This window comes from Actinia tenebrosa, unplaced genomic scaffold (assembly GCF_029948245.1).
Source record: "Actinia tenebrosa isolate PJP-AT-01 unplaced genomic scaffold, QUT_ActTen_1.0 PGA_scaffold13__45_contigs__length_12533684, whole genome shotgun sequence".
In the NCBI taxonomy this organism is placed as follows: domain Eukaryota; kingdom Metazoa; phylum Cnidaria; class Anthozoa; order Actiniaria; family Actiniidae; genus Actinia; species Actinia tenebrosa.
The window spans coordinates 10,162,090-10,185,845 of NW_028292573.1; the positions used below are offsets into that span (position 1 = coordinate 10,162,090).

Here is a 23,756-nt window from a genome sequence, read left to right on the forward strand (position 1 = left end):
ACAGGAAAACTAGGCATACAGGGCTAAATGCAAAGAAATAATGTGCTGTCAATAATATATATATGTATAAGATACGTACTCAAGATGGATAGGAATCAAAGCAACCCCATGAGTGATACTACAAACAAGATCGACCTTCCCTTCCTTCGAGTCTTCTTCGACAATCACTGCTTCTTTTTCAAACTCTACGGTCACTGAAAATAAGATAGCACTGATTGGTCAACTATAGGGATCGACCTTGAAAAATTTAATTTGTGAAAACTTTATGGGAGTAAAATAGTTATTTTGTTACCAAATGGAGACCTTGACTGGATTATTCCTCGACTGTGCACAACTTTAAACAAATTTACGGGGCGCATGTTACGTCATTACCGCCATCTTGGTTGACGATAACAAAGCATTCCTCATTAGCTTCTTTTGTTAGATCAACCAACATGACGGTTGTTTCATCGTTATTTATATCTTATTAACGGATTTTGAGTCATGTAGCTGCACCAAAAGAATAAGGAAAAAAATCAGAAATTAAGAAAATTCCCAGAACATGAAAGGTATAAGTTGGTCATATCTTAGCTCTGTCGTCTCATACAAATCCTCTCATAATTGTAAAACGCTTGCTGTAACTCATGCCATGTCATTTTAAATGCTTGTTGTTATGACTTCAGGAACGAAAGAGGTAACTCATGTCACTTTTTGAAAGATGTCTATAGAAATAGATCCATATATCTTTGATGTAATGTTTTCCCATTTCAGAAGACGTGTCATTCCTTAGAGTATTATTTCTTTGCTTAACAGTTGCACATGGGAATACACATGAATACGGATACAACTCAAACAAAAAACCTTATTCTCGAGAGAATGACCCTTACGTACCTTTGTCATCATTTATGATGGTGATCGTCAAATTGTGCGGATCTTGTTCCACTAGGACAAAAGAATGATTGACTGTCATGGTAATATAGAATGTCTTGTTATACTCAGTAATGTTGTTATCTGTTATGTTTTGAAGGAAGCATGCTGTTGCATTGGGACTCGGAGGATTGAACGATACAATTTTATTATACAAGGGGATGTAATCCACTCCTGCCTTTGCTGTATTGTCCGATGTGCTTAATCTGTGAAAAGAAGAACGAATAAAAATTAAATTAAACTACAGAAATGAAATGAAAAATGAAGAAGAGTAACAAGATAAAGAAAGAAAGAGGAACTGGGATGATGAGGAATCAAGGTCGGCGTAGTGTTTTTGAGCACTCGAAGAAGAATAAAAAAGTACAGAAATATCACTTGGAAATAAATAAAAAACAAATGAAAATAAAAGAAAATTCAAGATAAAACAAGATAAAAAAGACGAGGAATTGGGATGAGGAGGTATCAAGTTTGGCGTAGCCTTTGTGTGCACGAGTTTATCATTTCAAGCATCCAAGTTCAATTTATGCACTTGCCGCCACGGCTATTACATGTGAGTAAAGTTTGTCGTGTCTTTCCGTTGATTCAATATGTTTTCAGCGCGTTCTTCTGCCAATCCAACACGCTAAATCTTAATTATATCTGCGAGTCATCTTTATTTCGAGTTCGCCTTTGCTCAGTGTTAGTCTCTTTATATACAGTCAATTCAAAAAACGTTGTCGTCGACCGGCTCAAGCCTACGCGACTGGACCGAAAGGAATGTGGGTAAAAAATCACTGAAGCGGTCAAATATTCGTTCTGAATTAATTTTTCCCGCTAGTAATAAAGATAATAATGGCGAGAAACAATCCATCAAATGTATGTCTTTGGGTTTAGAGAAAGAAAAACCAAGTAGTTATGATTCAGTTCACAAGTTCGAAAATATGAAGGCATTAAAAAAAAGTCTCCTTCGACACTTCCCGCTCGCCTACGAAGGTTCGTGCTGTAAACCAGGCATAACTAGTCAGAATAAAATTATGGAGTCAACTCGGCTTCAATGATTGCTACCCAGAGTTCCTTTCGGTCCAGTCGCGTAGGCTTGAGCCGGTCGACGACAACATTTTTTGAATTGACTGTATTGTGCACAAATGGGTTCACAAATTTGTCGTCTTACTTCTATTTTAGATCGCCTTTACTCAGTCTTAGTCTAAATTGTGTACAAATGTGTTATTGTCTTTCATTAAGGACCATTGCATGTACAGTAAGTAATGTACGTACTACGGAACAATACTAGTTGATTAAAATGGCACGGCTTTTGGTTGAATAGCTAAACAGTATTATAACGCACAACCGAGAATAAGGACGGCCGAGCCAAGAGAATTCGAAACTGGAGCTGAAACTGTATTTAGCCTTGCATTGGATCAGCTCGATATATTGGAAGCTAAAACCATTCATAAGGAGTTTGAGGTATGTAGCAAAATCCCAAAAAAAGATTTTTTATATTTTGTGAGTTGAGAATAGCTACTTACAAAACATCAATTTTTTCACGGACGAATCCTGATTTGAACACGCATAACTTTACATGCCCAGTTCCCTCAGGAACCGATACAGAAGTGTTTACGAAACCAACGTAAACTGGAAAAAAATATATAAATAAATAAATAAATAAAGCATATCAATATACCAGTTCGTAGTTTAAGAATCGTTTTTAGTGCGCATGCGATTTTATCCCCAATCATTCTCGGGAAATCGGGAACATATCTTTTTTATCAGGCCTTTGAAAGCATGCGTTCTTATACCGGGAGTCCAAAAAATCCTGGTTTCAAAAAATGGATTTTGCCAGAGCCCACGTTCTTCGCCAATAGCCAAAAGAAACCCAGGCTCTGGGTCAAGATTGATCCCAAATTTCTAATCTTTTGTTTAAACCTTCTTTTGTTCTTAATTAAACAAAGAAGGCGAGAAATTCGGATACAATCGCAAGTGCACTGAAAACGAAGTGGATTATTACCAAATAAATAAATAGGTTACTATAGGTATTCGCATGAGCTCGAGTATCAGATTTCGTTATTAACAGGTACAACAGTCTTGCATTTGCACTTTCCCTCATATAATTCAAGTTTATCACTTCTGTTCAAAATCCTAAAAATCAAGTTTTGAATTTAAAAACCTAAGAGTCGACTAGTTTAGCCTTTATAACCATGAGTTAGCCGTACCCTGACTTTGATCTGCCCAGAGGTTGTTTCAGGTTTCAGTCTGTGATTTATCCGTGCCTTGACTTCGATCAGCCCAGAGGTTGTTTCATGGTTCTATCTGTGAGTTAGTCATGCCCTGACTTAGATCAGCCCAGAGGTTGTTTCAGGGTTGTATTTGTGAGTTAGTCGTGCCTTGACTTCGATCAGCCCAGAGGTTGTTCCAGGGTTCGATCTGTGAGTTAGCCGTGCCCTGACTTTGATTAGCCCAGAGGTTAATTCAGGCCGTTCTATTTGTGAGTTAGCCATGCTAGAGGTTTTTTTCGCTGGAATGATTTTTTGGCACAATACTTACCAAGAGTAGGGATCCCATTAGAATATACTCCTCTACAGAACGATATTACACATAATAACATGCAGGCGATGTTTTTCATCGTGGATTATGAGTCTTGAAGCGCCACCCAAGTTAGATTGCAATTGCTTCAGAATCGCTGTATCCTCACCGGTATGAGCCCAGCTACTTAGTCTTCGTTGCTCTAATGAAGTTCAAATGATCTTTACTATTATAAGTCTTTCTACAAAGTATCTCAAGTACCCAATCAGAGTACGGAATATAAATTCTCATGGGATCGACGTGAGCTAACGGTTACAACTTTTGCATGTAATTAGTCAATTAGTAAAATAATGTTGCAAAGAGGATGCAAAAACCTGTGAAAACGTTTTACTAAATACCTGCCACAAAATTATTTATAATCCTTTGTTTCTAATCGTAAAGATTATTGTTCGCACAATCTAGTTTGAAGGGGTCATGAAACGGCTCATTTCGAACGCTATACGGCTGGGAGAATAGACCGAATTACCTTCGTACGTAAATAGCCCATTTCTAACTATGTGATGTTGACATGAGGTTCTTTGGAGAATCGTCTTTTTTTCAAATGTTTTTCATATCACATGAATATAAATGCATAATTCCAGAAAGATAAAGAAACAATCCTTTTCAGACATAATTCATGTGTCTTATGGGCAAGGAAACAATCTCGTACCTAGAGCCTGCCTTTTTTCTGGCATGCGGCGAAGAACGAGGGCTCTGGCATAATCCGTTTTTGGAGACCAGGACTTCTTGGACTTCCGGTATAAGAGTGCAAGCGTTCAAAGACTTGCCGAAAATTAAAAAAATATGTTCCCAATTTCTAATTTTTATTTTGTTCGGAAGTAAACACAGACCTCTGTTTGAAAGCAAGATTTTCATTGATTATATTTTACTTCCGAAAAATTGCACATGCGCCAAAGAAACCCAGACCTCATTCTTCAGTATCAGTATATCAGTGGTTTTGCTATTGTCTAGACTAGTGGGTTTAAAGACCAGCCTCCCGAATCAAAAAGGTAATAAAAGCGAATTTTTGCACCAACAGTCCCTTTCGCAGTTCCCTGCGCCATCTTGAAAGGTAGCCGTGCCTTTGCATCGAAGCGAGACGAACGGTGAGCTTGCAATGATAGAGACCTTTTTCTAACACCTTGGACAATTATTCGCATTTCTCTATCATTGCGAGCTCACCGTTCGTCTCGCTTCGATGCAAAGGCACGGCTACCTTTCAAGATGGCGCAGGGAACTGTGAAGGGGACTATTCTCAATCAGCTAATGATCAAAAAGATTCTATCGAGGATTGAAAAAAAAATTTTTTTCAAAGTTTTGACTTTCAGCGTTTTGCAGGACTTAATAATTTATTGCAAATAGGAAATATAAAGACTTTATTTTCCCTAGAACATGAATAGGAATATAACACAAACACAGGCTCTTATTCTCTGGAGAAGACACGTGGTCTGAAATTGGAAAACAGTGGATTAGATCTATTCACCCTTTTAGCTTGGGTGTTTTCCTATATTAGGACATTTGATATTCTTTTGAGCATTATTTCTTTATTTAACAACTGTGCAAGAAAAGGAGCATGAATATAGATACAACTCAAACCAAGAACCTTATCCTCAAGCTAAGGACATGACATGTGGTCTGTAATGGGAAAACATTACGCCTAAGGTATAAAGAGGTCTTTTCGAGTTTGACATTAAAAGAAGAAGATTACACCAAAAACTAAAGGTAAAGCAAAGGAACGAGATGGGAGAGAAAGTGTAGTTGAAATTATCTACATAAATATACAATACTATAGAAAAAAATACGACATGAACTAGAAGCAGTAACTCAATCATGGAAAGTTTTATTTATTCGTACTTTTAGATATGTGTGAACCAGCTCTGTGTAATCATGATCACTCATTGCATCCACGTTACTTCATTATTTATTTATTTTATTTTATCACGCAAATGAAAAGTAAGACTCCTGAGATAGTGATTACGAGAAGCAAGCAAATGGCGGCGACGCACATCCGGAATACCATTTTTTGGTATTTTCCTACGAAAAAAAAAAGATGAAAATATCATTTTTAATTTTACAGAAATTTTAAGCTAAGTTGACTAGAATACGATTCTTACTTGTATGAGGTATATAATCAGTTTTGAAATTACAAGCTGAGCAATCTTGTATACTTATTTCGTTCAGATTCTAATCCGCGAAACTATACTTTGAAAAATGGATCACTTGTTGAGAGGGTAAAATGCGCAATATCAACATCCTTTGACCCAACCTTGCTGAACTGCATGAGCTATGAATGTTAAATAGACAATTTTTAGCGTGAGTGTAATACTTCCCCATTCAGTCCACGTGTCATTCCCTACAGAATAAGATTCCTCGTTTAAATTGTACCCATACTGATGTGTCTTCTCATGCGCAACTGTTAAACAAAGAAATGATACTCTAGGAAATGACATTTGATCTGAAATGGGAAAACATTACTCCCCAAACTAAAAAGGTTTATATCGTAGGTTTCATTTACGTACTTTCAACTGGTTCAATATATTTCAAAGTCATTCTTCAAATTGTCAAGGTCTTTCCCCTTGAAATTTTACTAACGTACCTTTTGATTCTTGCTCTTGCTTTTCGGTTACACTTTTTGCTAAAGTTGAAATGACAGTCTAGTTAGTATTTGTCTTGAATCGAAACGCATATTTTATTCAGTTATCCAAGATATAAGTTTACAGTGTTTTTTACTCTTTCGAATTATATGCTTTTCTCATGGAAGATTATAAAAAAACTCATAGAAAGGCTTATGTACTTTTTCCAAAGTGCTGGGACATACTTGGTGTTTCTAAATATCTTTAGTTTTACCCCAGAGAATCAAGCAGACACCATCTAACACATTTATAATACAATCTGTATTGATGCACGAGTGAAAAACGTCTGCGCATGTTCTAAGTCTATATGAAAATCATAGTCAAAACGCCTTCATGCTATTGTAAAAAAATGGAAATTTAACTTCCAAACACACATGCTTCATAAAGGGGCTTTCATACACACTTGCCTCATAAGGGCTTCACAAAATGCCAAAACTTAGTGCCGATGCTTGAAACTTGAGGGTAATTCTTTCATATTGTGTTTGTTAATACAGTATATTGGTCTGACAAAAGTATACTCGAGGAATATTTTGTATTATCGGAGAAAACAAACATTTTGTGTTACTAGAACTCCTCTAAGTTCTTAGAAAACGTGCAATCTCGTACCCAGAGCTCTTATTTCTTACTGCGCATGCTCGACGAAATAATTGGCTCTGGAAAACTCCAATATTTCCTGTGCTGTGATTGGTTCTCGAGAACAAAGAAAGATACCGGAAGTAAAAATTACAGTACTAGGGAAAATAAACAAGATGGCGTCTCGAATTAAATACATCAAAAAAGCCTGTAGGGCCGGATTTTTCAAAATTTTGCCGGTTTTGTAATGGAAACTGTATTGATGTCCATCCAATAGATATTTTCGGAGTTAATTTAACTGAAAACCATTTTCAAAACCTAATTTTCCAAGCGCAAATTCACATGCTCGTTGAACATCGTCCGCCATTTTGAATTTACCTAGTCAGTCATAATGCGCATGTGCAGGAAACCCAGAATCTGGGTCGAGCATGCGCAGTAAGAAATAAGGGCTCTGGGTACGAGATTGAAAAAACGTGCTGAAAGGCACGCATGCGCTAACGTTTTTCTCTAGTGTCGCAGACACCAACTAACAAACTCATAGATACATTTAGCATTGATATTTTCCCAAACTTACCAAAGTCTCTGCTGTCCTTAATTTTCACGAATGCGTGGTCCTTCTTACCAGCTACGGCACGAGTTTCATCAGGACTTACGATCTTCACTGAAAATATCTCCACAGACTCTACCTCACCGTCGGGTATGATGTAAGTGGTCACGTTAAGACGTGTAGTTCCCGGATAAAACGTTAGAGTGTGATTTCCAAGGACAAAGTCGGTTCCAGGGTTAGTGCTCACTATCAACTTATTTGGATTTTCTGTGAAACTAACAATCAAAATAGACAAAATATTCAGTGCTCAAGTCACAATTTTAAAAACCTTTAAATACAGGTATTTCTAAGTAGTTCGTTGAAGGTTTCGTTGCATCTTGTTACACTAAAAGACCTTTTAAGCTAGTGTAACGTCATTCGTATGAAGAAGAAAAACACACAAAAAAAACGAAAAAACGCCGAAAAGCAGTGCTATAAAGATTTTACTTTCTTTTGGTTCATGACAGGATTTGCTGTCCAAAATAAAGCTAAAATTTTTTCACGTGGTGGTTAAATTATTGAAAATCTGTCTCGCTAAATTTTCGCTGTTTTTGTGAGCAATAGGCCTTTCGTCACGTGCTGATGTATGACTTTGATAAAGTAATCAGTACAGCTCAAGGTCCCTTGGGAAACGCTCTGCTGGATGGCAAACAAACTTTAAATTGCTTCGTATCTTGAAATCGAAAGTATCTTATAAGGGAAAAAAAGTATTTTGAAAAAGGTTTTGGATACAACACTATTAATCCAGCAAAAAATCTTTGAATAAAGGAAGTCCACATTTTTTTGCCATCCAGTAACAATCACGTGTCAATCTATTGCAAAAGGCTCAAAAGTTTCTCTTAAAAGCTGTGATACGTACTTGATATGAACAGGAATTACGGCAACACCTTCAGTAATGGCACAAACAAAATCAACCTTTCTTTCTGAATATTCTTCAACTGTTTTATAGACTTCTTCGAATTCGAAGGTCACTATGGACAAGAAACAATAGCATATAAATGATCATCATTCTTATTCAAGATGTTCAATGTTTCCTTAAGCCAATTAGCCGTTCCGAGGATGAGAAAAAAACGGGGTCGAGTTGGTATTGCAGCGTATTGTGAGAGCATTTGAGGGGACAAAATAGAAGCCATCTTGGAAATGTATTTTTATTTCAATTCCAATAGGTTGCTATCAATAGACGTCACTTCCGGTAATAGCTCTTTTTTGATGGCTTGTAGATTCTTGGAGGTTGTTTTGATCTCTTGTTTTCTGGTTTCATGTCGTAGAAATAGTCAAATACAATAGTTTGAGGACATATTTTGATATATTTTGACTTAGCATCCGCTAGTTGCCCCCCAGTCAACCGCTTGTTTGCCCTCAGTCAACTCCAAAAAGTCACGTGATTGATAGTAAGCAATTGAATTGTTAATCCCAATATTTATTTATTATTTATAAAATGTCATTGGTTGAGGATATGATTACGCCATTGTCAACAAAGACTCCACCATCGTGCTTACAGAATATATATAGTATAAATATAGTTATGGGCAAGAATAGAATGACTTTTGCAAAAAAACAATTTTTCAACCAAACGTCGCACCGATGCATTTGTTTAAAGATATCCAAGAGTTTATGTGTAGATTAATCTAGGTATACGATCTCGCGAGCCATCTTACCTTGATCATCGTTGAGAATAGTGATAGTCAGATTGTTTCGATTATCTTGTACGATCACAGCAGGATCCTGTGTTGTCATTATGATGTGGAAGATCTTGTCGTACTCGGTGATATCGTTATCTTTGATGGTCACATTAATGCATGCTTGGACTTGGGGAGCATCAAACGTGATGGTTAGGTTCGAGATTATTTCGTAATCTACATGGTCCTTTGCTGTACTGTTAACGGTGTGTAACCTGCAAATACCAAAAGAGATACCCAAAAGTCCTTCAACTGAGGTTTTTGTACCAATACCTCGTGGGATTTGGGCATCCTGTGGTAATAGCGTCGTCTATCGTTTTTCGGGCCATGTTGATAACACGATGAAAAAAGATGAACTTTTTGAATATGAAAAGTCATTTTTTTGAAATTTGAGGCTAAATATTATTTCACATTGCCTTTATTGCTATAGAGTGAGGTCATTAAACTTGTGAAATAGGCAGTAGACTAAAATACAATTTAGTACACCATAATTTAAATAGTTTTCTTTTGTGTTTATTTGACTGTTACACGTTAACTAGCTTTCTTTATTTCACAGGTTAAATGTCTTCATTCTAGTGTCTTGCTCTCACAAAAGTATACTTCGGAAGTGTTTCGTATATTATATTAGATTTGATTATATTAGAAAATAAACATAAATTTCCCACTAAAATGCTTTAAATTCCTGTGAAAAGTGCTGGACCACACGCATGCCTATGCGGCGCCAGTGCATCATGGGTAATATTGACGTATACAGTAGTGAAGGATTTTCTATACTCACGTGACGGTAAGCGGTACTGCTGCCAACCCTTCTTTATACATACACACTGTTACGTTACTAGCGTTTTCAAATACGGCCAAAGAAGATAAATTAAAACCAATGAAGGCTGAGAGTGAAAAAAGACACCATATTCAGTAATCGACATTAAAGTCTGCAATCAACTTATAAATCCCGAAGATTGAAGGACTTGCATAGCTTATTTAAGAAAATGGAAGTTTGTTTTGTTGTCATTGTTTATTTGGTTATTGTTCCATAATCAGGTGTATTTTTTTAAATAGTTTTTTGTTTGTTTATGAAGGCCAATCAGCGGGAACGATAATTTCCTTACCTTTATCATTATTCAGAATATGAATGTCGGTCAAATTTCTCCCCAGACGAACTGCTTTCTGGTTGGTTGTTAACGCCTTTTTGAAATGTTCATCCCTTTCGATCAGAACCTCCTCCGTAATGTTGACAGAAATATTCATGAAGGTAGGGGATGTATATGTCGGTGTAAACGTCACTAGTTGATTGGACATTCCTATATAGTCATACGTGGAGTATGCTGATTGGTTCACTGACGAGATTCTGGATAAAACAAAGTAAAGTCAATATGAGAAACATTGATGGATTGATACGGCATGATACGGGTAACTGTTGCCTGGACCTTTAATTCAAAACAACCTTCAAGTTTTTATTGGATTCTCTTTTACAACCCTTTGGGCTGATCAAAGTGCTACTGGGATTGCTAACTCACAAATAATGTAATTGGAATATAGCGTTTCGTTTCACCAAAAGCATTCGCACGTTCACGTTGAAACGATCAAAAACGCGCCAGATACGACAAGATATGATGCAATATCGACAACTCCGGTCCGTGCAAGCAACAGACGTGCAAGTGGCAAAGATGTCATCGTTTTCAAAAGCTTCTGCTTTCACTGTACGATAGCAACCCGTTTTCAATTGCCCTATTTCATAGTGACGTCACGGTTTGTTCACATCTGCTAAAATGATGGAAATTTAAGCTAAATTTAAGCTTAATTCTCTTCTTCCGAGATATTTAGCGTAATATTTAGTTGTTCTTGCCTTCACCAGCTCATAAACCAAATTTCATTGTGATTAAAGATGTGTTGTTGTCATTCCATCCCCTCCAGCGACCATGATCCCTTAATAAGCGTTAAAACGATAGTTTGTATTGATGTGACGTCATTATGAAATAGGGCAATTGTCTCCACTCTTGACAACGATTTTTTAAAAATGCGATCGTTATTGATCTCTTTAGTCTGGTCGCTATGTTAAAACGTATCGATCGAAAAGTATACATTTATGAGCGAAAATGATGTTATTTACCAACCTTACGTTGACATCTATTTCTGTTGTTCCTATCATGATTACTTGAAGGAAGTGTGTGCTAACATCCTCAGTTACTTTATAAAATTGCTTCACAAATTCCACTAAAACTGAAATACAAGAATTGGAAAATTCATTGCAAATACACATCGATCTCAAGTCCAGAAAGTAGACTATATTTTCCCTGCGATCCTCTATGATCCATTTAAGAATTGATATCTGCGCTTTTTATTAATTCATATTCATTATAACATTTACAGCCACTCTCAATCACACGCGCCGCTCTAGCGATTGTTTCTTTCTCGACGAAGTAGCTTTTGGTGGACGTCAATCAAGGCGTTTTCATGACATTCTATAGGCACGTGCCCTTATAGCTTTGTGTTTTCCGACAACCAATGGAAACGCCTTATGATTGACGTCCACCAAAACCTTCTTCGTCGCGACAGAAAAAATCGCAATAGGGCGCGTGCGATTGAGAATGGCTGTAAACAGGGAGCCAGTATCTCGAAGGAGTGGAAAACATGATAATGGGAACATGATGGCAAACCGAGTTCTTACTCTTAATAGGACCATCTAAAAATTCATCTGACTACTTTTTCCACGTCTATGAAAATGTAAGTATTTCAACAGACGAAAATATTATTATGATTATTATTATTAGATTTTTTTAAAAATAGTTCCTTTGAGTTCTTCGCAGTACTCGGTTTCATCGCAATTTCTGTTGTTGAACATTGCGCAAAAAATATCTTCGTGATATTTAAGGCAGATTTACACGAAACGATTTTTTCTCACAGCTGTCGCGCGCAACTTCCTTAAGCTAAGTTTAGCTGCCATTTACAGTCGTAAGCATTTTGCACCTTTGATTTATGCGAACCAATGACAATTGCAAAGAAATCGTACCGTGTAAATCAGCCTTTACATCAATCTCGCTCAATCCATATGGTTCCCAATTCCCAAAAGAATCTCAAACAGAGTTTCCTGTAGAAAAAAGCGACTCACGAACCTGAATCATCATTCTCGATAATGACTGCAGTTGAACGGTATGGCCTGGCTATAGCGTGTTGAGGAACCAAGGATTCTAGTCGCACTAAAAATTTCTCGTCATGTTCAAGTATACTGTCATTGTTAAGTAATATTCTAAATGACTGTACGACTTCATTTTTCGAGAACTCCTTTTCGACGCCAGATAAATGGATAAAGTCACCGTAAGAATTGGTGAACTGGTTTATTACACCAATAGCAACTGTTCCATTGACGGTGGTCAACCTGAAAGAGAAACGAGTGTTAAGATTCTTGACTAGGCGTACAAACGGCTATTAATCTTCCACGCTTTAAAAGTGTAATTGGCATAATAGCCAGTGGTTAACAAATCTGTGTCCCTCGTACGGCCACGATTGGATTTTAGAAGTAGAAACACTCGAAGCATTAGCCATTCCGAGGATGAGGAAAAACTTACATGAGCTGCCATTGCAGTGCATTGTGAGACTGTTTTAGAGGACGAATTAGACGCCATCTTGGAATTCGTCCGCGCATATTGAAATATGTACTCACATATGATAGCGAATCCAAGCATCGAACCCACGTCCACAGCGGTAAGAGACGACGCATTCGCAATAGCAGCTCACACCACCCCTGCTTCCCGTCAGTGCTTAGAACTGACTAACATAAGAATAACCATCTATTTTATCTTGAGATAAATTCCACAAAGCACGGCCTCGCATTCAAGTATTAATGGAATAAATTGATACAGTAGAAACAAAAGCTTTATATTCTCATGTGAATAAACATGGCCGCCGCTGTGATAAAAGTCTATGGATCCTCCTCTTATTATATTCTTTTGTGTAATAAAGAAGAGCATTTAATTTTACCTGTATTTGATTGGCACTTCCTTTGGACCAACACATAAGACATTGATATCTACGAATCCAACATCTTCATACACCGAGTAGATTGAACGTTCAAAACTGATGGAGACTGTAAAAGTACAACCGAAAATTAAAATCTTGTCCATAGATTCCGCACCTAACACATAACATATATAAGCCAAGACCAAAAGAAAAGTGCGTTGAATTTATGTAAATCAAGGGGTCCAGGGCCCTGCACGTGTAGCAGTAATGCCTCGCCTCTCACATCTGGGGCCTTGGGTATGATACCTGAACTCGCAGTCACATGTGACAAGGGTATGTTTGCTCTCTCCCTTGATTCGGGAGTACTTGAGGGTACGAAACAGTCATCTTGGAAATGTATCCCCAATAATGGTCTAAAATTTAATTGGCTGATAATCTGATTGCGTCATTGTCAACAAAAGCTCCATCGTCGTGCTTACAGGATGAAACTAGTTATGCGTAAGAATAAGAACTTGAATGGCTTTTGTAACATCTTTCACACAAAAGTCGCACCGTACGTACGGTGCATTTGTTTACAGATATTTAAGAGTTTATGTGTAGATTCCTCTTACAATGTCTCGCGAGCCATCTTACCTCGATCATCGTTGAGAATAGTGATAGTCAGATTGTTTCGATTATCTTGTACGATCACAGCAGGATCCTGTGTTGTCATTATGATGTGGAAGATCTTGTCGTACTCGGTGATATTGTTATCTATGATTGCCACATTAATGCATGCTTGGACTTGGGGAGCAGCAAACATGATGTTTAGGTTCGAGATTATTTCGTAATCTACATGGTCCTTTGCTGTACTGCTAACGGTGTTTAACCTGCAAATACCAAAAGAGATACCCAAAAGTCCTTCAACTGAGATTTTTGTACCAATACCTAGTGGTATTTGGACATCCTGTGGTAATAGCGTCGTCTATCGTTTTTCGGCCATGTTGATAACACGATGAAAAAAATATGAATTTTTTGAAAATAAAAAGTCACTTTTTGGAATTCTAAGCTAACTAATTATTTCATATTGCCTTTATTGATATAGTATCTTGGTTTCACTGAAGTATACTTCCGAACGAAATGCTTTGCATATTAGTTTATATTACATTAGAAAATGCTACATAATTTTCCCCACTCAAATGCTATAAATTCCTGGGAAACGTGCTGAAACGCACGCATGCGCAATTTAAAACAATTTTTCCAGTGTCTTTCCCCATGCAGTGCATCATGGGTAATACTCATGTAACAGAAGTGAAGGATTTTCTATACTCACGTGACGGTAAGCGATACTGCTGCCAATCCATTTTTATACAGACACACTGCTACAGTACTAGCGTTTTCAAATACGGCCAAAGAAGATAAATCAAAACCAATGAAGGCTGAGTGAAGAAAAAACACATTCAGTAATCGACGTATTGAAGTCTATACTCAACTTATAAATCCCGAAGACTGAAGGACTTGCGTAGCTTATTTTCCGGGAGATAGAAGTGCACAAATATTTTTTTAGGTTTCCTTATATGCAGCCCGTAAAGTCCTCCACTGGTCATAAATGTAAAGCGCATTGAGAAGTTGTACAAATGCGTTATACAGTCCTTTGACTAAACGTTGTCGTTTGATCGGCTTCATCCCTACGCGCCTAGACCGAAAAGGATCATGGGGATAATTAATTCACAGTTACTAGCTGCCGCACATGTTATCTAACACGTCTTGAGTTCGCTGTTTTCGATCCCATTTATTTGCTGAAACCATGCCTCGAGCATACGACGAAGATTTAACACTGGCGAGCAGTTTGGATGACGCAATATCTGGGTAATTTACCCGTTTTCCTTTTAGGTCTAGGCGCGTAGGGATGATCCGATCAACGACAACGTTTGGTCAAAGGACTGTGTAAGAACCTCTCATTATCATTATTATTCCTTTTTGTGGTTCATGTTGATTTTGTTTTTGTTCGTTTATTTTGTTGTTTTATTTAGTTGGTTGTGTTATACTCAGGTGTTTTTTACCTTTATCATCATTGAGTATATGAATGTCGGTCAAATTTCTCCCCAGATGAACTGCTGTCTGGTTGGTTGTTAACGCCATTTTCAATTGTTCATCCCTTTCGATCAGAGCCTCGTCCGTAATGTTGACAAAAATATTCATGAAGTTAGGAGATGTATATGTCGGCGTAAACGTCACTAGTTGATTGGACATTCCTATATAGTCATACGTGGAGTATGCTGATTGGTTTACTGACGAGATTCTGGATAAAACAAAGTGAAGTCAATATGAGAAACATTGATGGATTGATAGGTTACTGCTGCCTGCCTGGACCTTTAATTCAAAACAACCTTCAAGTTTTTATTCGATTCTCTATTACAACCCTTTGGGCTGATCAAAGTACTATTGGGATTGCTAACTCACAGATGTAATTTGGAATTTAGCGTGTTGGTTTCGCCGAAGAAGGATTATCGAATCAAATGAGACCCAAATGAAAACCTCCGATTACATTCGTTATCGTTTCACCAAAACGCATTAGCGCGTTCACGTCAATGATTATGTTATGATGCAATATCGTCAACTCCCGTGCAAACGACAGAAAGACGTCATCATTTTAAAAAGCCTCTGCTTTCACTGTCTACATTGAAACGATATGCACCCTTTTTTAAAATGTTGCCACTCTGTAGAACGGTTTTTAAAACTTTTTTCCGTTTTCGATCGCTTTTTAAGTCTTGTCGCAAGGTCAAGACGCAGCGATCGAAAAGCATACATTCATAAAATGTAGATAAGCTTATTTACGAACCTTAGATTGACATCTATTTCTGTTGTTCCCTTCATGATTACTTGTAGGACGCCTTGGCTAACGTCCTCATTTACATTCATAGATGGCTTTACAAATTCGACGAAAACTGAAATACAAGGATTGCAAAATTCATTGCAAAAACACATCGATCTCAAGTCCAGTAAGTAGACTATGTTTTTCCTGCGACTATCTATGATCCGTTTAAGAATTGAAAAAATATTATGCGCGTTTGATTTATTTTTATTTATTAAAATATTGAAACAGGGAGCCCATGTCTCGAAGGAGTTGAAAACCTAATGATGGGAACACGATGGGAAACCGAGTACTTACTCTTATTAAGACACCCTAAAAATCCATCGATCTAAGTTTTCAGAAGACGAAAATATTAAGAGTATTTTTTATGATAGTTCCTTTGATTTCTCTGTTTCATTTTTGCAATACTCGATTTATGTAAGCTTTAATGTACATCACCATTTCAACTGTTGAACATTGCGCAGAAAATGACTTCGTGATATTTGGTCGAGCAAGAAAGTAACAAAGTGCCCTCTACCTCACTTCGCCAGTATTCCCTAAGGCCGATGTACACAGAACGATTTTTCTCAGTTTAGCTGCCATTTATAGTCGTAAGCTTTTTGTTGGTACCTTTGATTTATACGAACCAAGGACAAATGCAAAGAAATCGTACCGTGTAAATCAGCCTTTACATCAATCTCGTTTCCTAATCCCAAAAGAATCTCAAACAGAGATTCCTGTAGAAAAAAGCGACACACGAACCTGAATCATCATTCTCGATAATGACTGAAAGATGTGGCCCGACGATAGCGTGTTGAGGAACCAAGGATTCTAGTCGCACTAAAAATTTCTCGTCATGTTCAAGTATACTGTCATTGTTAAGTAATATTCTAAATGACTGTACGACTTCATTTTTTGAGAACTCCTTTTCGACGCCAGATAAATGGATAAAGTCACCGTAAGAATTGGTGAACTGGTTTATTGCACCAATAGCTGTTCCATCGACTGTTGTCAACCTGAAAGAGAAAGGATGTTTAAGATTCTTGGCTATAGGTGTACAAACTACGGAGCCCGTTAAAGGACCCTTCTAAACGCGCAACTTTTTTTTTGAAAATACCCGAGTTACGAAAATCCGGACTTACGAAAATCCGGACTTACGAAAATCCCGACTTGCGAAAATCCCGACTTACGAAAATCCCGACTTACGAAAATCCCGGCTTACGAAAATCCCGACTTGCGAAAATCCGACCCGTGCTTCCCGTCAGTGCTTAGAGCGTATAATAAGAATAACCATCTATATTATCTTGAGATACTTTATGGGCAATTATCATTCGGCAGCCATGTTGGTTTCAACGATAACTTCCACCACGCTCGGCCTCGCATTCAAATATTTAAGAATAAATTGATACAGGAGAAACCTGAAAGCTTTATATTCTCATGTGAATAAACATGGCCGCCGCGTGATAAAAGTCTATGGATCCTCCTCTTATTATATTCTTTTGTGTAATAAAGAAGAGCATTTAATTTTACCTGTATTTGATTGGCACTTCCTTTGGACCAACACATAAGACATTGATATCTACGAATCCAACATCTTCATACACCGAGTAGATTGGACGTTTAAAACTGATGGAGACTGTAAAAGTACAACCGAAAATTAAAATCTTGTCCGATAGGTTCCGCACCTAACACATAACACATATAAGCCAAGACCAAAAGAAAAGCGCGTTGAATTTATGTAAATCAAGGGGTCCAGGGCCCTGCACGTGTAGCAGTTATGCCTCGCCTCACACATCTGGGGCCTTGGGTATGATACCTGAACTCGCAGTCACATTTGCTTCAGCTTCTTTAGTTTTCTTTCCTCCGCCAAACCCAAAACGCAAAACTTTAATTATATCTTTGAATAAGTCATACTATATATATACACTCTGACTTTGTTCAGCCCAGAAGTTGTTCCAGGGTATAGATAGAATTTAAAGGATTCACCATTTTCCATACATTGGTTCAATGGTCCAACACAAAACGCTCAAGCGAGGCGTAGGTACTTTGAAGGTACTTTCAAAGGATTATCCAAATTTGAACCTCGACTAAATGCTTTGTGTTTGACCAGTGAACCGATGTATGGAAAATGGTGAATTGTAGATTCAAGTGGCGTAGCGGCTGAGCGCTTGCCTCATCAATGTGACCCGGTTTCGAATCCCGTCGGGCTCGGTGTCGTCGTATTTGAGTAGAGTTTGTTTTCCCCTCTCCGCAAAAATCCACTTCTAAATTCCAATTGGAATTTCAGTTGATGAAGGGCCACTCTGTGGAAAGCCACTGCTAAAACCTATTTATTTTACTATGATATTTTACTATGCAAACCTTTATCGTTGTCTGTTATGCTTATAGTAGCCAAGCCATTTGTTGGCGTTGCTCCATCTTCAGTTGACACCGCTAAAGTAAATGTCTCTGTTGATTCTGTTACTTCATCGTCAATTACAATGAGAGCCGGTATGATTAGAGTTGTATCTGTAGGTTTGAATTCTCCTTTAATAAACGTTTGCTGAAAATCAGCGTCGGGCAAAGCCGTATATGGGCCTGGAGTGTGACCTCTGAAAAATTAAATAAATAAGTTAAAGTCCATAAAATGTGACAATTAGATTAGGTGTCTATGAGCCCCTTACCATTAAAAAAAGATGATCGTTTTGATAAGTACATGTCTATCTTTTTCGTGCGAGTTTAACACAACAATTTGCATGGTCTTATTGCTGTAAAATAAAAGCAAACTTTTGGCCCTCTATGTTTTTAAGATCTCTGTAAGCGAGACAGGACTGCCATTGAACGTGGTCACGCATGTAAACCACACAATCAGTCTAAGCATTTGCTGATATTTCATAGACCAAAGGTAGTACCTTCTACTCAGATATTTTAAGATCCTGAGTATAGGTTGCTATCAATAGACGTCACTTCCGGTAATAGCTCTTTTTTCATGGCTTGTAGAATCCTGGAGGTTGTTTTGATCTCTTGTTTTCTGGTTTGATGTCGTGAAAATAGTCAAATACAATAGTTTGAGGACTTATTTTGACATGTCTTGACTCAGCATCCGCTAGTTGCCCCCCAGTTAACCGCTTGTTTGCCCCCCAGTCAACTCCAAAAAGTCACGTGATTGATAGTAAGCAATTAATCTGATCATAGAGTTTACAGACTGGGGCATCACTCTACCAGCCTGAGTGGTGGTACTTTTGACATTTTGGAACTATTTTACTACAACTCACTTGACACGCGTAAATAGTTTTCCGATGGCCTTTCCTTTTCTGTTCAAAGTCAAATTACAATTTCCTTGATTTTCACTAACTACTTTCGATGTCTCTGTCCAGAATAATTCAACTAAAAAACAAAAAGATAGTTATAAATCATTATTAAGTATTAATTATTAATTATAGTTCCACTATCTGAACCCCTACTTGGCGGTCAAAAGGATGAAAAAAACCCCAACTGGTTAACTGAACCTCATAAACTATTTCAATCCTCAAGATGAGGAAACTCTTTTGTTTTGTCTCCCAGATTCTGGGTTTCAATCAGGGGATAAAAGCCTTTGATTGCGAATCTTATTATCCGCTCCAAATAGCTGTCAAACACTGACCATCATGTGCTGTCAGCCAGAAAAATTCAATTGAAAAACTTTTGATTCAGCTGATGAACATTCCAAACGATAAAGGAAATGACGTCATATGAGTCCAAGCAATCTCAGCACAAATGAAATAAGTTATCTAAGACCTTACTTACATTTTGAAGTACAATAGCGAGCACAAACAAGTGGAGACGAAAGCTCGTAGACATAGAAGTAGCGACAATTTCGGACACGAATGTTGTGAGAACGATTGCAGCATTGCCCATTCTGGTTGTAGCAGATGCTGCGTGACACTCTACGTTCATTTTCATAGGGATGACTGGCATTCATCCACAACGTAGTGTTAGCACCACATTTGTTAAAAGACGCACAAGATGTTGCAAGTTCAGTGCCGCTTGGACCAACAATACGATACCATCCTTTTGGAATGTTGTCACACTTTGCAGACCCGACTGTCACATCATTCTCGAAGCGATCAGTTGCATTGAGAGTCTTGTGTACATAGCATTCTGAAAATATAGATAAACGTTCGTTAGAGACTTTGTACAGTCACGTGCTTCATGGCATCCATGTTGGATAACAGTCTGGGTTCAATAAAAAGCTGATAGAAATCTGGGTGTATTTTCAGGAAAGCGTTTTATTCAATGATATTTTACTCTCTCATCGTGATCCACAATGACCCTGATCGGCACGTTTAATCGGATACCCTGCAGATTCAAGTCAGGGTACGGCTAACTCATAGTTCGACTGTGTAAGAGTTTGTGGTAGGAGGAAAACCGAAGAACCCTGGAGAAAAACCTTGATTCAAGGGAGAAACCTATCAAACGCATGTGATGGCGGGTCAAGGGATCAAGCCCGACATTCCAGTCACAGGGGCGCGCGGGGAGCGGGTAATCCACAACCGGCAGAACAAAGCCTGGGAGTGGATGAACAAACAATGAATGGTGAGATAATACAAAGAACGCAACGCACATGTAGAACAATACACATTTTTCACCATAATCCATGCTTTCTTTGTTTTTGTTACTTTGTCCAATCCCAAGCTTCGTTCTGCCAGTGGACACCGACCCGGTCACAGGCAAGTGACCTAACACTACACCACCCTTCTTTCCCATTACTATACAAACCATCATCATCATCTTTGATCGTTACAACTGTTTGTGTGATATTCTCGACGTGTACGTTGGCAAAGCTATCCAATACTTCTACAGTAAAAGACTCATCGCCAGCCAGACTCGTAAATATCATCTTCCACAAGTGGAATTATAGCATCAACTGTAGATTGTCCAGGTGAAAATGTTACCAAAAGGGGATTAAAATCCTGATAATCTAATGTAGACTTTGCTGTTCCATCAGAAATAGAGACACTGGAGAAGAAAAAAAACATATCATGAAACTAATAACTGGATTCCCTAAACTTGGCCTCTTTAGCTTGGGGGAGTTTTTAAGAGCAGCAAAGTAAAGGTTATTTAGAGCAGTCTTAAAACTAAAACTAGTCGGTTCAGAGATTGTATACAAGTCGGTAGAGTGTTCCATAGTTTAGGAGGTAGTTTGTTGAAGTACAAGTCCTCAAATAGTTTTGTTTATTGAATGGTACAAACAAGTCCATATTGCAGCTGTTGTGTGTGGAGCAAGATTCAGGCTTTGCTTTCATACGTTACTTTACAGGATTTCTCTGGTGCGTGAAAAAAATGCACTATTATTGCAACAACATTGAATGCATTCCGCAATCAAATGAGAGTAGCATTTTCTAGTTCGTATTTGCTGTTCTTCTCAGAAGACAGATGTAAGCACTATTAAATAATTAAAACTATAAAATAACTAAGTAAATCAATCTCGCGATCTGATTGGTTGGGTACGCGTGCTTTATGAGGGCACGCAGGCGCACTTTCTATTGCGTCATTCCTATCCAAGATTTCTTCAATAAAACGTACTTACTTGATCGCTAGATAAGGAAAGCTTTCAGTTCGTCGCACAGGTATATTAGCTTGGGCTTCGCTTTCTTCAGCTGAGATCGCCATGGATAGAAGTTCTACTGAAACTATAAAAAAGAAGGCGTGTAGATTATAATGATGGCGGTTTTTTTCTCACTTTGGGGGAATATCAGCTTTCTATTATTTATTATACTCTACAAAATTACTCGATTCTGATTGGACAAGAAAAGTACAATTAAATCGTTAGTCGTACTTTGTAGAGTCCCAATCACAGCCATTCTCAATCACACGCGCCGCTCTTTTGGTGGACGTCAATCAAGGCGTTTCAATGACATTCTATAGCACGTGCCATCATAGCTTTGCGTTTTCCCACAATATTATGGAAACGCCTTGTGATTGACGTCCACCAAAACCTTCGTCGCGACAGAAGCAATCGCTAGGGGCGCGTGCGATTGAGAATGGATGTAAGTTGCTCAATTTAGTTGAGTGTATCATAAACACAAAATCGCACGATCTTCTTGTACAATTCGGAATTTATAGATACTCATGATGTTTTGTAAGTTTTTATTTTTATTTTTATTTGTTTTTATTTAGCTTCGCCAATTAAACACCCACGCATACACACGTCATATATAAATATATGCATGCAATGGCAGAGAATCCACTACCGCATGTATACCAATGACAGTGGTCCCTAAAGGCTCATCCAATTTTGAGAACTTTCAAAGCATCTCTCGTACCTATGAATTCCGAATTCTACTCGAGATCGTGCGATTTCCTGTACAAATAACCACTGTCAATTGAAAGAATACTTCATTACAAATTTTTTGGAAAGATTCACTACTTTTGACAAAATATCACGATCAGTTATGAAAGGCCAAAATTAAAGTGATTCGTATGTATGTTTCCCTGGGGGCTTCATATCCTTGTTTTGGTGTATGTTAACATTATTATAACCCTCATATCTTCTCATGGATTTTTGACTGGATCTCAATACTCACGCATGTTATCTACGTCATCAAGCCCTATCATTTCAGAGAATAGACCTAATCGGTGTTGCTATGAACGTTTCCACCCAATTCAAACCACCGATGTTCGTTATATTTTGGTTTCACGTTGCATCGTAGAGACAAACGCTTCTATTCCCAGAAGGTTTGAATTGGGTGGTAACGTACATAGCAACACGTTAGCCGATTAGGTCCATTACATCTAGAAAAATTATTCTTAAGGAATATTCTAATTTATAGAATATATATCATATGTCATTATGACAAAGGTCTTAGCACCTCAGTATTTCAAAAACAAAATGTCAGAGCCATAAGCAACAGTCCCTTCCGAGTTCCAAGAATAGTTGAAACTACTTATGTTTCTTATTATAATTCTCTTTCACAACTTTCAGTGTTAATTGTGATCATAGAAACCATTTTAAACATACATCAGTCTCGGAATGCACTATCCCATACCTATGGTGGCACCGACAACCTTTTTGAGTGAAATTGGTAAAACTTGATGATTAGGTTTTTGTCTTTTCTATGAAGAAGGGTTTATCAAATTGAGTTGGTCCTCCCAGTATATGAAGCAGAAAGATTTAAATAAAGCCTTCTTTTCAAAATAGATTTGCCAGTGACCACTGAACAAGGACCATTTATCATCTGATCGAAATTTGAGACTAGCAATACAAGCTTTCCCAAAGGTGCTAGCCAAAACAAAATAATGGTTCTTGCATGATTAATATTATTACTGTACTATACCTTTCTCGCCGCAATAACGAAGACTACAATGATGACTTTGATGAAACTTATAAACAAAGAATGGGCCACAGTTCCGTACATGGATTGGCGTTGAAAATTCACAGCACGTGTTCCAACTAAAACACACTGTACGATTAACTATACCCTCATTAGGACTAGGATGAGTACCATTCATCCATCCAGTACCATCCGCTTGACAATACATTTTCTTCGTGCAAGTTGTTGCTATTTGTGTCCCTGCATCGCCAACAAAGCGATACCATCCTATTTTATCCATGTCACATTTAACCTCGCCAGATAAGGGTGTAGTCCGCAAGCGGTCGCCTGAACTCAAGCGAGTGTAGCCCTTGCACTCTGGGAATAAGAAGGTCGGTGATGACGAGTGAAAATAAGATCAATACCAACATCCACATACCAACACCCACATACCAACACCCACATACCAACACCCACATACCAACACCCACATACCAACACCCACATACCAACACCCACATACCAACACCCACATACCAACACCCACATACCAACACCCATATACCAACACCCACATACCAACACCCACATACCAACACCCACATACCAACACCCATATACCAACACCCACATATTAACACCCATACCAACACCAACTACCATACCAACACCCACTCCCCCATACCAGCTCCCATACCAACACCTATACTAACATATAATTACAACATACATACCAACACCAACATCCATATTAATGTTCTTGAAAAAGTATGATACGCTTTG

General features: G+C 37.9%; 2 protein-coding genes and 1 long non-coding RNA gene across 4 annotated transcripts in view; 1 reads left to right on the forward strand and 2 right to left on the reverse strand.

The window, feature by feature from the left end:
* Positions 1-23,756, forward strand: part of LOC116295341 (uncharacterized) — a 42,229-nt gene that overhangs the window by 17,588 nt on the left and 885 nt on the right. For both annotated transcript variants that reach the window (XM_031703131.2, XM_089028831.1), the window contains 3 exons: positions 1,007-1,456; positions 15,738-15,850; positions 23,295-23,365. The gene's annotated coding sequence lies outside the window, so the exon portion shown is untranslated. The remainder of the gene's footprint in view (positions 1-1,006; positions 1,457-15,737; positions 15,851-23,294; positions 23,366-23,756) is intronic.
* Positions 80-2,609, reverse strand: LOC116295338 (uncharacterized). Its single transcript, XR_016119543.1, has 3 exons — positions 2,412-2,609; positions 871-1,112; positions 80-194 (listed from the first exon to the last, which is right to left on the reverse strand). It is a non-coding gene; the product is annotated as an uncharacterized LOC116295338 (long non-coding RNA).
* Positions 5,256-23,636, reverse strand: LOC116295339 (uncharacterized). Its single transcript, XM_089028763.1, has 24 exons — positions 23,441-23,636; positions 22,998-23,351; positions 21,251-21,353; positions 20,616-20,679; positions 20,440-20,560; positions 19,468-19,821; positions 18,957-19,068; positions 18,064-18,293; positions 17,233-17,338; positions 16,465-16,718; positions 15,691-15,796; positions 14,912-15,150; positions 14,182-14,287; positions 13,503-13,738; positions 12,891-12,996; positions 12,026-12,288; positions 11,027-11,132; positions 10,022-10,260; positions 9,694-9,799; positions 8,895-9,130; positions 8,096-8,207; positions 7,225-7,472; positions 6,041-6,079; positions 5,256-5,478 (listed from the first exon to the last, which is right to left on the reverse strand). Exons 1-24 carry the CDS (start codon positions 23,634-23,636, stop codon positions 5,375-5,377), a joined length of 4,140 nt encoding a protein of 1,379 aa, XP_088884889.1. The 3' UTR covers positions 5,256-5,374.

Excerpts from the sequence above, each read along its gene's own strand:
- LOC116295339 (XM_089028763.1), bottom strand. The coding sequence starts at position 23,636 with ATGGTAGTTGGTGTTGGTATGGGTGTTAATATGTGGGTGTTGGTATAT. Across the intron at positions 20,680-21,250 it reads TTTCCTTATCTAGCGATCAA|TGTCTCTATTTCTGATGGAA; the intron begins GTAAGTACGTTT and ends TTTCTTCTCCAG. Across the intron at positions 16,719-17,232 it reads GAAGTGCCAATCAAATACAG|GTTGACAACAGTCGATGGAA; the intron begins GTAAAATTAAAT and ends TTTCTCTTTCAG.